Raw genomic sequence first — 15378 nt, 5'->3', positions numbered from 1 at the left:
ACGATTTAGTTATTCAACAAACATTTTTTCAATAGATCTTTATTACCTGCTCTATAGCAGACCTCTGTATTCGTTGCAACGTTACAAGATTGCGTGGGAGTGTTGACGTTTGGCATAAACATTCGACCGTCTCTTGTGATCTGTGCCCTCATCCTGCCTGCCCTGAAAGACCTCAGGTTTCCGGCTGTCTGACCCGTTGCACCATATACGAGTGAAGCATCCAGGAAATGGGTCGTCGCTATCACCTACAGGTGGTTAGAAAAAAATCAATATTAGTCGATCCATCGATCGAGAAGCACTTTCTGTGCACGCGATTTTCCGTGAACTGCGGAACGTAAGCATATATTGCTATATAGCCAAATTCGTGTCCTCCAAAATACCGTTCTTTTTTTATTTAAATTAAATTACCTATCTATGTTTTTGCGTAATATAAATAATTAATTTGCGTGATCAAAAATTATGTATAAAACACTTTAAACTGCGTTCTAGATTAAACAGTTACATATAATTTAAATTTTTACAATCTCTCGTTTGAAATAATCGACATAAAAATAATGTATTATAATAAATAAAATAACACGTAAACATTTGAAAATAAAATTAACTTATTACTGGAAAAGAACGAAATTCAATATCGAATAAAATAATTCAAGTATGAAAAATACCTAGAATGATTTAGCAAAATTTAAAATTACTCAATTTAAATAAATGTTGATGATTTTTATTAAATAACTAGAATTCATAATTATTGGATTACTGTGTTGATATATTAAATTATTAAATTTAACTAAGAAATCTTTTCCAGTGTTGATTATTTTATTGTTTATCATATCTAATTAGTTAACACAATAATATAATTACTATAAATTTAACTTTATAGTTTATACAAATGTTAAGTTTTAATTATTTTCTATTGGCGATGTTATAGTAAAATTTATCTTTCTAATTTATTTTATTTTATTTTTAGTAAATCATTTTTATTTATGGTAAATCTATAATTTTTAAGGGATGCTGTATAATATTATTTGAAAAATGTAAATAAAAATTAAAAGTAAACATGTTTTTAAACAAACCTTTTGCTGTGGTTTTAAGGTGCATCCAAAATCATCGGATGATACGGTTCTTTTGGCCGGTAGACACGCTGTACCAAACCTGGAATAGAAATGATCATTGGCGGGTACGGGGATTGGGAAACAATTGGGATGTAGAGTTTCAATAGGCAACAGTTTACCATTGCTGGCACAACAATCAGGAGCTAAAAAATAAAACATACATAATTATTAATTGAAATTCCTAACATTACGGAAAATATCTTATTTAAAATATTTAATTTTTTTTTTTTTTAATACATTTATGTTAGTTAACAGCTAATCTATATCAATGATACCCTTTGTACACATTATAATATATTAAGATTATTTTTTCACGTTTCTGGAAACTTGTATACATGTAAGTATTCACGGGTAATAGTAAAATATAAAAATGTCTAAATTAATATGAAAAGAAGTATCTGATTTAGAAATAATTGACCCTCAAGACACATAGTGTTACATACATTGATCATATAGTGACATGCATTTTAATTTATCTATTTTAGTTTTTAACTTTCCAAATCAACAATAACAGGAAGGAAAAATTTCGTGACTACTATATGTATGACTAGCAACAATTATTACATTCGTATATAATATTATATATAACTCGTATTTATAACGTAATATAAAATGTGTCAATGTACAGGAATATTAAAAAAAAAAAAAAAAAAAATGATTATACAGTGAAAAGCATTCAAAAACTTTTCTAGTTTACACAATAATATGTTATTATAATTAGCTTGTCAGAAATTATGAGTTTTTAAATAACAGTATAAATTATTTATGTCATTAAAATCTTATTTTGTTTGTTTATTTATTTTATTTGATTGAAAATTTAATTCAAGTCCTAATAATTTAATATCATACCAATAACGCATAACTTAATGTCCATGTATAACATTCGTTATGTTTCTTGTTTACTCTATACAAATCATTTCGATAGATACATTTTAAAAATTATTTATTTTCTTCAATGAGATAATATTTTAATCTAATAATGTATCCTATCACTATCTAACCTACTAAATCATATACGAATATGTCAATTTTTATTATAATACATTCAAAAAAAAAAAAGTTATTCTTATAAGGAAATGTAAAAAATTTATATGCTCTTTGCTCGTTATATAATGCTTAGGATCAATAATCAAAAATCGCTGTAGACGCGAAGTATAATACAGCTATATAGTATTAGGAATCAGGGAATGGTAGGCTGAATATAATATTTTTATAGGTCCCGATGGATCCATAAATAAAATAATATTTTTGAAATAGCTGTATGAAAGATTATCAAATAAAAAAATTGTCGTTCTGCATCAAAAGTTCAAAAAAATCAAAATTAAAATTCAATATGCAATACAACATTAATTTTTTATGCAATCTTTATTGTTATTTTATTAATAGTTTTTAACAAACTTTAAAGACGAAAAATTAATATGATATTGAATTTACATTTTTAATCACTTAAGTGTATACTTATAACTGGAGTCTTTTATTCGATTTGGTGTTCAGAGAATACCATTAAATAATTTTTTAAACAAACAATAATTAATCATTTTTATTTTTATTTTTTTTTTTTGCCATGTCTACAAAGAGTAACGAGATAATGTATCACAAATCTTCGGTTTACTCGCGTGAATTGACGAGTATATGATAGATACAACAATTATTTTTAAATCAAAGAAGCATTACATAGTTATTTCCATCAAGGTACTGAGTGGTTTTCACTTTTCTGCTAATCGTTTTAAATAGGTCACAGGTAGATACTACATGAAAAAAAACGTATAGATATACCTCTGCAAATCGGCAAATCATAAACAGTTCAATTATGTACTTTACTGTTTAAAAATGTTTTTACCCATTTATAAAGTTATAAAATATTAGGATATATATAAACTTCCACCAGTCATACATGAGAATTTCCATATTTACGTAATATTTTAACCTATATTATAAAGATCAATAACCAATACAAACACATGATCTAGTCCTAAAAATACAAAAGTTATTGTAACACGCCCAATATAACGGGTAAACGAGTTATAAGATCATTATAATATTATGATCGGTATACAAACGTGCGAAGACGTACCATATTATTAGAATAATATATTGTCCTACTCCCAAAACAGGTTTCAACGGAAAAATGCATCATTTAAACACGAAAGTATAGTTAAACTCATTGAGGTTTAGTCACATAAAACGAAAATGGCATAGTATTAAAAATAATCGAAAATTGAAAATAATCGAACTAAAAACTTTACTTTTTGTGTAACACCTTTATAACTTACATGCTATCATAGATCACTTAAATCACATACGTGAAATAAATAAATATAAGAAAGATTTTCCTATGCAATATAATTCAATACCCGTTTGTCAATACAGCCGATGCCACGTAGCACGTAGTACGTATCGGTAGAATTTACGACCACTCCCGCGAGAGATATGCAAATATTGTACAATCTAATATGGCTCATATAGTAATTAACAATAATTATTGTTAAACTGCATAACTCGTGATTTGGTTTTAGGTGCTGAAAATATAATCGCGAATCTCCTCGTCTGTTTATAGAGCCTCGTGAATATTGACATTTACTGAATTTCTATCTTGACAAGGCGTACGGTGTGATGAGGCCGTCAGCCGGGACTGATTTACCGTTTCCGGCCGTGTGATTCGGCACAAAACGATGGGCGTTTTCCGAGCTCACACGCATATCATTTATACGGATTATATAACAACGCATTCCCGTTGAGTACCTACACACGACCGATTTTCAAAGTCAATACAGATGCAATGTGCATGGAATTGCGGCAGACAATGCGCGAAGGGGACGGATAGAGAAAACGCCGCCGTACGCACGACCACTATGCCGGGGGCTGCCGATATAATATTATTCGGCATGTGTCTCCTCTATACCACTAGTCGATTCCGAGTATTCCAACGTTCACGTTATTTATAATATTATGTGCTTTCTTCCGTCACACGTACACTGCTGCAGAGACACACAATATTAACAATATATTATATTTTATTATGCATTCTACCCGACCCGCCCGACGCGTTTATATATATATATATATATAATGTACGACAATAAGTGAAAACGACATCAAATCGTTAGCAAAAATGATCACGAGCAAAACCATATAATAATAATAATATTATGATAACAATACATAATAAACGATTTACAATTACAGCAATTGTGTAGATGGACAAACGAATGGAGTTACGTAAAAGTACTTTTGGGCGTCGATTGCTAGTTGTCGGCATACGTATTTAAAACGAACGTTTATTTGGACGTGGTCGTGACCGCGAATTATATGAAAATTATTATAACAATACTGAAGTCCCGTAGATATTAATTTAAAAATTGAGTGTTCGTTTTTTTTTTTTCTAAGCGCTTTTCCGTCGGCTCATTACGTTTTCCGTCAGTCGAAATAAACGGTTATATAAAAATTAATTCCAAACCTGCACATAACATTAAATTTTTTGTACATTTACCAGTACGATGCGCGATGACGATTACTCACCGATTATTAACAGGCAGATTAGAGTCATTTCATTTGTAAATAATAATAATTTATTAAACGCGTGGAAAACATTTTGCTCGTATTTATTCACACTACAATCGTCTGTGAGATTTATTATAAAACTACCCTTTAGACACAACTACTGCAACAAAAACTTAAGGGTGATAACACGTTGACCAATGGTTATTTCAATAATATTTCTACTCGAACGTAGCAATACTAAAGTATGTAATAAATTGTTTTACGTGCCCGTGGCAATCCACACGTTAAAATATTATTTACAACGCTAAATCGTTTGATTAGCGAATAAAATATCATCATTATAATATTATTATAGTGTATCGCAGTCCGTAGAGATATTTCGTATTAAGATGATAATTTACGCAACTCTACGATAGGCATTAAAAATATGTAATGTAATAATATTATAATCCAGTGAATATGACGGTAGTGAGCACTTACTATAGCCGCATAGCCGCCAGCTGATTGGTGTGCCTATTCGAATTGTTTATATACTTTATAAACAATTTAACGTCGTCGTCATGTTACATAAACATCACAATAAATATTATATTTTCTATCACCATTGAATTTATATTTATATATCCAAAGCTATTACTACTATATTATAATTTTTAATACTCGCCAGTTTGATTTGTTCGATAATAATATTATGCTATAGTGGTTATTGATTATGTACCAGCCGTGTTGGCGATAAAAAAAAACGACTCAGTAGAGGGCTGAACGACATTCAAGAAAAAAAAAACTACTGTTACTAAATACCATTTCGATCAAACGAGTGTTTAATCATCGCACATATTGTTATGATGTCTACTTACATGAATTAAATAATGCATTTAATTTGATATTGATATACACCTGTTATAATTATTATTGTTGTTGTGTAAGCTGCACTGGGTGAAAGCCACCGTTAAATTGTACCTAATGACGTAATTCGATTAAACGTCTATTTACAATACGTTTATTATACTCGTATACACATAAAATCATATATCATATTATACAGTTCCTAAAAGTAACGTATAATTATAATAAATTCGATACAAATCGTGCTAAACGCTAATCAGATTAATGTTATAACAATTTACTCGTCGCCGTGGACATCAAGTTTAAACGGAGTAAAACAATAATCGTTGATTTCAGTGAAAACATTTCGAAATAGATTAAATGTTTATTTGTATATAACAATAAACGTTAAATTATTGATACTATACAATCAGCAGTTTGCTATGACAAACTTTAAAAGATACTTTTGAACGCCTATACATGATATTGAACACGGTATCCATTTATAATTATCACAGTACATATTATACAAATCGGAATGAATTATGATGAGTACTTAAAAGTGGGATTTAAAAAGAAATAAGGATTTTATAGCTGTTGAAAAAAAAATAAGACACGTAATCTGACAGAGTAATAGTCAATTCATTACGGAAGTAGGTACTTATTGAAATGAAGTACATAGGTAATATTAATTTGATATTAACATCTATTTTTGTGTGATATCGAATGAAATTAATTCTATTCTAATGCGTTTTTAATAACTACTTTTACACTTATTAAAAGTAAAAAAATAAATATATATTTAACTTGTTTATTTTGATAAAAAATAATTCAGTTTATAGTAACTTAAGTACTTAAATGATAAGAATAATGTAATTAAGATTATAAGAAAATTACCATTTAACTTCTTGAAAAATATTAAGATTATATTTATTGCTATAAGAAATAGAATTATGGCACAGCATGGGAGTAAAGTGCTTCACATAATAGCAAAAAAATATTTTTCAACTTAAGATTTTATCTGACATACTATATTCTTTAATGTTTACTAAGATTTTTCCGTTTATTCTTTGAGTTGAAAGTATGAAATGAAAGAAAATCCACTATAGCTATAGCCATTACAGAAAAAGAACCGTGTAATTTCCGTTGAAGAATGAAGATATAGGTAGTAATCGTTTTCTCGAGTTTTTAAAATACCGATTATAAGAATAATACAAATTATATAAAATGTTACCTATTATCAGCAAGTATTAAAGCAACTCGCGCATCTGCATAATTTTATGTCTTAAAATATTTTTAATATATTTCATGTGAACTTTTTAATAAAATAAAATCGTTCTATATGTAAATAAATATAAGAGAAATAACTTAAAGACCAAATATTATATAAAACATATTTTATAATGTTAATATAATATTTACTTCAAAAAAATCAATGATTTCTAATTAATACGTATACATAAAAATGCATTTTTCTACAGAATTTTTATTATTTTATTTTTACATAATATTCGTTTTGATTTATTATGCGTATACGATTATTATAGGAACATTGTTAATAATACAATAAAACTTTCTATTACAGATAATTTATATTAGAGGTGAATAAAGCATAACACTTAAAACATTTTATAAACCAATATGATAAAATGAGTGAATAAAATAAAAATTAAATGTAAAGTAAACAATTATTATTTTTACTATCGATATAGATACAATATAATTTACAGTATACCTACGTTGAAATTAATGATAGAAAACGTTCCTTATAAATATTTTACCATAGTTGTAGAAAAAAAAACCCGTTAAATGATGTGCATCCGGTGGCACACTCATTCTTTAATCAATTATTTATTAATTATACTGTAAATATTATTTTTACTTTTTTTTTTCGTCAAGTTATTTAATCAACTGAATTGCTCTTCTACCATTTTTAGACAAACTCTTAAAAAACATTAAGCTATTTACGTTATAATATCAAACACGGTTAAATTGCGAAACGCAGGTGAAATACTCCGTCCTTAGTCCATATACTATTTTATACGAACAATAATATTATTATCACGGTCATAACCAACTCATTGCACACGGACTACAATATTTATTTTATTATTTTGAACATTAACATTTTTTTTTAAATTGCATTTTCGTGGACAATGTTATTCTGCATAATGAACAAATATGTTCTAAGGACTGTAATGCAGTGCATCGGTTATATGATATCACGTTATTAGTATTATAATATATATTTAATTCATTGCTGCAGTATAAAGAAGTAAAGAACGCAACTACGATTCGTGTGGTTGGATAAGGCCACCAAACACACGCGTCGTGATAAAATTAACCGCATCCTTATTTTTTGCAATCCATTATAATATATAGGTATAGTGTGCCGCCTATGGCTATAATAAAAAAACAGTATACTCATATTATAATACTATATTCGAGTATGCTGTATGATCTCCATTATCCATTCATGCAAAACATTCCACAAGTCCGAAAAATAAAAAATTTCCGAAATTACGCTTTCTAAAGTCGTACACGTTTTAAAATGTATCTAATTTGTTTTTGCTCGCATTATGTTTAACGTTTGGACTAACTGGACTAAGTATCAAATATTTATCATAGGATACAGAATCTGTATTGCAGTCACTAGCTAAAAGTGGTATGATGTATAGTATCGCAACGATGAGTCTACATGAGTCATGGTTTAGCCAATAATAAATTTATTTAGATAACAATATGAAATATATTAATAATGCGTTTATGTTTACTAACGAAAAAACTATGTTTAAAAATGGCAGTGTGGCGTGCAATCGTCTGCGAACCAATAATACCAATTGTCAGTTATCGTTTGCTTGTCACACTTTACGATCTAAAAGTCTTTTCTTTTTTTTCTAGAAACACGCTTAAACACTTAAACTATACACAAAAATTAAACAGAACATTTGACACCATTCATTTAATAATTATTACAAAGATCAATAACTATTGACCAAAGATTTCCGTACACGTTCTCTATACAGTGTCACTATTCACTATGATAAAATTATAGTTGTGCAATTATGTATATACAAAATAATTCACTAAGCATGCTCTCCCTCTATTTTGCTTCAATTATATTTTTATTCAAAATTTTATTTTTGGAATTTTTAAATATACCCGAAAGGTACTTTTTTCAAATGAAAAAGATTTTTTAACTATATAAAAAGCGTTCTGCGAATATAAAAACTTCTGTTTTACAAATAATAACCCCTTTTCTTACTATAAATTATCAAGCCAATCATTTTTCTGAGAATTTTTACATGTCACAATTAAATTTAGAACAAATATTTTTTGAGTAATTTAAGTTGTGTACTTAACTTGATTAAAAATGTTTATAAATTAATATACATTCCATTGAATTTCGAATTAGTCAATTACATCAAAATATTCGAAAAAAAATCTTTCCACTAAATAATTTCCAGTAAGAACGAACACAAGACATTCCTTAAGCCGCATGAAAATAATCTTAAGAATTTGAAAATATAGTGTTTAAATATCGTTAAAAACTCCGAAAACCAGAATTTGAATAAATTCGTCATTAAATGAAACCACGGGGGCGCGGCGAGCGTGTTTGGTGAATCGCTCTGTATAATATTATAATGTACTCGTACGTAATATTATGTTATTACGGAGACGATGATGACGACGGTAATAATAACATAATATTATAATAATATTATTACATTCTTATAGGGAAAACGCGCGGATAGCGACCTCGAACGGCGGCGGTTGCCTGTCCAAAACGGGGAAGACCGGAATGTGCATACAGCTTCTGCACGGGGTAGCCTGCGCGTTCGACCGCGGCCTCGGATCACGTCTCATCCGATTTAATTAAAGACGCTTTCGATCGCACGACCAAAAAAAAAAAAAAAAATACAAAATGTATAATAATATAGCGTAATAATCATATGGCGCGCTCACGCGTCCCGCAGACCTCGGCGGTATTTGTTTTAACGCGTCTCATTATGTTCGCGATGCGTTTTGTGTAATATAATTATTATTTTCATATCCTGATGTGTCCGTACTTCTACATTACATATCTAACGCGTACGAGGAAGACGTGTGCCGGTAAATTAATTAAACGATAAATATTTGATTTTAATCGCATTTACTGTCTATATCGTTTTGTGTGTTAACATCACGCGTAACGTCCGCGCGCGTCTATGTTCGTCGTGGATACCACCAGACGCGTTGTAATCCTGATCGTACCTACTTGTCGTAAACCGTGTTAACTGTTATGATTACCGACAATCATTAATGATTATTCCGATAGATAATACAAACACGGTGTAACGATATAATATTATTATTTAATATTATCGTGTAACTCGCAGTCGTCACGTTCAAGAAGATACGAGATCGTATTCGAGCATATTATGCCTACTATGCTCATTTTAAATAGAAACGATGGAACGTAATTTGGAAATAATTTTTATTTTTATGAGAAATTTTTTAAAACGTGTTAAAACCGACACGAGAATAATAGAAATATCAGGAAAAAAACAAAACTAACAATAGAACACAAAATCTGACATTAGGTGAATTTACTTGAATAATGAAACAAACAAAAATTAATGAGCTCTCTACTGAACGTAAATTTGCCATCACATGCATTTTTAAGACGGAGGTATTAAATTTGTATGTAACGTTCTCCCTTTTCTTAAGTGGATTACAGTCTTCACAGGTGCATACACTACAATTTATAGGAATAATATCTGGACGGATCCTATTTTCAAAAGACTTCGATCGGATTTAATCGATTTTGAAAATATAATATTTGAGTTTGCCATAAAGCAAGTTACTAATACAATAAACTGAGCTCGATGTCCCCGTGTTTTCGACTTCGTTCAAATTATACGGCTATTAAAATCGAATGAATTCAGTTAAGTCAATTGTTATCACCGAATTGTTGGATGATCGTTTGAGATTCGTTGGAAATATTTATATTTTACACCTATATAATATGTATGACATTACATTGCACATAACATGTATTGACGAATATGACGAATATTATTATTAATAACAATCACACGTGCAATTATTAGTTATTACATTATAAACACTGGCGGCAGATCTTTGCTCTCGATCTTCTTAAGTATACGATTTACTATGATATTGGTGCGCATACCTCTATATTATACAACCGTGACCAAAACTATGTCAAGTCTACGACCTTGTCACGTACACCAATTCCATAAGTGTAAAAATCACGTTGTGCACCTGTGTAATATACGTATTGCAGGGCGCCCTGCACGAAATCCCCTCGAGATCACTGATTGTCGTGTCGCAGTATTTGTGTCGGAAAATATTCGTTTCACAATACATTATGTTATATTTGTCTTGTTGAAAATGTAATTTCACGTTTTATTTCGTTGTTTGTGAGGTCAACGGAATTTTCATTTGGACGTTTCGTGGACTTATTTAATGTTGATTTCCATAATTGTTGTTCAAAGGTTCAATTGTTGATAACTCCATTTTTAAACACAATGTGTGTAAAATATTATGTGTATCGTGTGCTATACATACTATGTGTATCCATTTTATATCATACAATTTCATATAGATATAGTAGCAAGTATGTTATTTTACTGTGTTGGAGATAGGTACGTAATTTTATTATTGTTGTCTTATATTTTGTGCGATGTCTTTTAAAATAATTAAAGTATTACTTAAATATAATTTTTGTTAAAAAAAAATACGTATCTGGAGCTTATGCGCATGATATATATAACAAATTTTATAATCGAAATAAACAAAGCCTTAATAAACAAAAAAAAAAAAAAACTCCAAAATAAATTAGTATTTTATAAATTGATAAAAAAAATTAAATTGTGTATCTTTTTGGTTCGTTTGATAAGTAATTAACTTTTTAATTACTATTTCTATGCCCAAAACAATCAATAAAATAATAGTTATAATTTTTTTTTTTTTTTTTTGAGCAGAAATAAGATATTAGAAACATAGATATTATTGATATTAACTTAATAGTAATTTATTTTTATCATGAGGAGTATGCACTTCATATTGGCCACAGAGATTAGTATTGTATAAACAACTTAAATATATAGTAGATGTGGCGTTTTAACACATAACATTAAATTTTAAACTCAATTATGCTTAACTTTCTAAGAAAGATTTTAAGGATATTTAACTTTTTTTTTGAAAAAGTAATTTTGAATATAGTTTTATGGATGCTCACGCTCATCTAAAACCAGTGTTGTATAATTGTTGTTTATTATAAGTCTATATTATTATGAGAGTTTTAATTGCGACGCTTTATATAAAATACAATTTTACATAACTCGAATCTGAGCATAGAATGAGACATCTGACGTATAACATGATATATTGTATACGAGTATAGGTAACACAAAACATACATACTATGATTATCTATCAAACTTTATATTTATCGGACATGAGTTATAACTTATTTTTTTTCAAAATTCAAACATAAATTATTGTCTGCCGCAGCACATGAACATGTATATACATAATACAATGACAAATCATATATTATCGACACGCATACGATAGATATATTCAATGTTATATTTTCTATTCTTTATTATTCGATTTTTACTTTCTTTCAGAATACATAAAATATCAATAGCTCATTTCGACTTTAACAATTCACGTGGTAATGGGTGTGGCATAATGTTTTTTATTTTTTCAACTTTTTTTTTCATGCCGGTCTACTAGCGCAAACACTACAAATTATTCAATATGGAATAAATGTAATTTTTATTTATATTTGGATTTAATGTAATATCGAACAATGGTACGGCCGATTACAATCTTTTACACGTAATTAACTCACAATCATTACAGTAATTAGTTTTTTTTTTTTTAAGACAACATCATCTCAATATGATTAAATTCAAAAAAGTTGTAAAACTTTAATGATATATTTTTTAGTTGAATAACGTCAGTCCTGAGAACGAACGCAAAATAATGACTGTTTACACGTTTAGATTCGTTAAGCGTTTTTCAAATGATATTGTACATAATCACACCCTGTGTGCATGTATATAATAGGTAACTAAAATTTGCTACGTGTTATAATATATTTTTTGCATTGACTTACCAGATTTCTCTGTGAGTAGAGTGACGTCATGTGCAACGACTTGCGCCCACTGCATAACGGCAAGCGTAAATCGTATGTCAGGCACGTTCCTCTCCGGGAACAGCGTCGTACGGATCAGCCTAGCACTAGGAAGTACCCGTCCGAATGAGGTCAATCTCGGTCTGCTCTCACCTAAAGCAAACACACAACAGTTGTAATTATTGAAATTATACACGGATGCATACACCTAAGTAATATTTACACCATTCATTACAAGGGCCAATAGTATTATTAGTTGTTCTTCAAGTTTCAACAGAATCAAAACAAATAAAAGACACGTGCTCAATACACAATATAAATTAAGTAGTAAATTTGTTATTATACACACTTGCTAACTATGTAATTCGAATTATAAAACTCAGCTTTTAGTTCAAATAAAACGTTGATACACTAGAAGAACGTATGTCTTAATTCATTCCGATATCACCAACCATTATAGGTTACTATATTTTATTAACCGTAACTGTTTTCCGAATAAAATAAATAAAACTAAAAGTTTCAACTAAGATCCGGTACATTTTGGAACTAGAATACCGGTTTTGAAAAGAAAGTAAAATTGTTTTCTGCATATATAAACCTATGTGAAAATACGAGTGTGTACTGTGTAGTCATCGACACTAAGTAGCTTGGATTTCCGGATGTCCAGAGGCGATTATAGCTAAAATAAAACTAGTTTCTAAGTCACAATTTTTTCATTAAGCTACATCAACTAGTATTCGATAACCATAATATTTGAATAATTAATAATTAATTAATAATATTGCATAATATAAGCCGTTTCTAAACTATATATATAATATACATAAACGTATAGGTACGTTATAATAATGATTATAATATTATTGTAATAGCTTTGAATAGAAAATTATGGTTTATGAATATTGGAATCTTAGCTACATAGACAATATTATTGTGGAATAGTTATTGAGTTAAAACAATTTACATACAAAATTAAAATTAGGACGAAAATTGATACTCTCAAAGCCTATAATCGTATATTTTGTAGTAACGCATAATGTACAATAATAAATCATAGAAACACTGTGTGTACAAAGAAACAATTCGAACGAAGGAAGTAGCCATGGTTACGTTCCTTCAACGATGATCCTGTCGCAAAGTTTAATACGATTTGAAAAAACCTCAATGAGTCATTAGTTACCGAGAACATTAAATAGGTAGAATAGATTATATAAAAGCTTAAGGATTTTGTATTGAAATATATGTATGTATATTGCATAAATATAGCAAAAAAAAAAATACCGTCTATATACATTTACAACGTAATATCAATAATATGTAAATAAATATATAAGTAATCTAATTTTCACCAAATTATAGTTATCGTTTCACCAATCATTTCGAGTTTGTATAAATAGTACATTTACTGGAAAAATATTATCGCGAGTCTTTCTTTAGCAGTAACTTACAACAGAAGTTTACCTTGTTTTGGTCAAACTACATCATATTATGACAATAATTACAGATAATTATTTAAATACGTAAATACGTTATATTTAACGTACGAAATTATTTTTTGATGCACAGTTATTGCTAAATGAACACCTTTTATTGAAATACCGTTTTAAATTAATTACAGTACACTATTTACCAGTGTATCGATTTATATTTTTGATGTAGGTACATACACTTGCATAAGTAAGTACTAAGTAGGTAAAAAACCTTGGCGAAACTGATTCCCTCTATAATTATCATGTACATGAAAATAAGAGCAGACCAGCTCAGATCTATATAAATATTGTCTAAAACATGTTTTATAATAATTAATAGGTACATAATATTATAGTTATTACTTATTATGTCATATAAATGTTTGAACGTACATATATAATATAATGTATGTAGTACATGTCCGTCGTTATAGACTGGTAGCCATTATACCATGAAAAGTTTTGAATTTAAAATCAGTTTGATTATCATTTAATACGTAATATTTAAGAAGTGAAACATATCATTATAATAGAAAGTTAATTAAATAGATAGGTACGACTAAAAATGTAAATATAAAAGAAGTTGAAAAATAATAACTGTTTGTTGATTTTAAATGTCACTATGGATGTTAATTAATATAATGATATATACATATTTTATTACGACTAAGAAAAATAACATTTGGATATAATCGAATTATATCAAAATTGCAATAGTTAAGTATTCAGTGTATGGTATGATAAGACGTTTAACTATATACACAATAAACTATAAAAGTTATCAATTATTATTACTATACTTATGTCATTGACTCTCGTACAATACAATTCATTTATGATAAGTAACGTTTTACTTACCGTCTTGGTAAGCAGCTGGTAACAACCTGACTAAAGCCGTATTCACTGAGCCCCATCCCGGTTGTTGTAAGTTATTACAACTACCATCGAAGCTCCTGTAACGAGCCCGAGGGTTGCAAGGTATGCTGGTTAGACAAACGTCAGCCACGTTTTGAAGCGACACACTCTGGGCACCCGTGACCATCGTACCGCTGGGGACTTGAGAGTCGACTGTACCTGCGGAAAACACAATAATGACAATATAGACGTACAGATAGGTCACGAAAACACTACAGTTGTGTGGGCACAATATCATATTATTATTATTATTATTATTTTCTTATTTCTATCGCCAGAAATACCGTGAGCAGTGAAATAGCACCGTCAGATTAGGTACGAGAATGGATGGTATAATCAAATGTCGATTAAACTGTAGTTCCATGAATGACCTTGTCCTGATTCATATTTTATTATTTATCTA

At 28.9% G+C, this 15378-nt stretch overlaps 1 protein-coding gene across 1 annotated transcript in view; it reads right to left on the bottom strand.

Annotated features, from left to right (window-relative positions):
- Positions 1–15378, bottom strand: part of LOC112597212 (peroxidase-like) — a 41416-nt gene that overhangs the window by 6983 nt on the left and 19055 nt on the right. The window contains exons 3-6 of the mRNA XM_025343164.1: positions 14919–15134; positions 12574–12744; positions 1074–1255; positions 47–245 (exon numbers count right to left, since the gene is read on the bottom strand). Coding sequence (XP_025198949.1) covers positions 47–245; positions 1074–1255; positions 12574–12744; positions 14919–15134 — 768 coding nt within the window. The remainder of the gene's footprint in view (positions 1–46; positions 246–1073; positions 1256–12573; positions 12745–14918; positions 15135–15378) is intronic.

Source organism: Melanaphis sacchari, unplaced genomic scaffold, assembly GCF_002803265.2.
Source record: "Melanaphis sacchari strain LSU unplaced genomic scaffold, SCAv2.0 Contig395_pilon_pilon, whole genome shotgun sequence".
NCBI classification, from domain to species: Eukaryota; Metazoa; Arthropoda; class Insecta; order Hemiptera; family Aphididae; genus Melanaphis; species Melanaphis sacchari.
The sequence above is the reverse complement of the archived record's forward strand: the minus strand, read 5'-3'. Positions and strand labels throughout refer to the sequence as shown.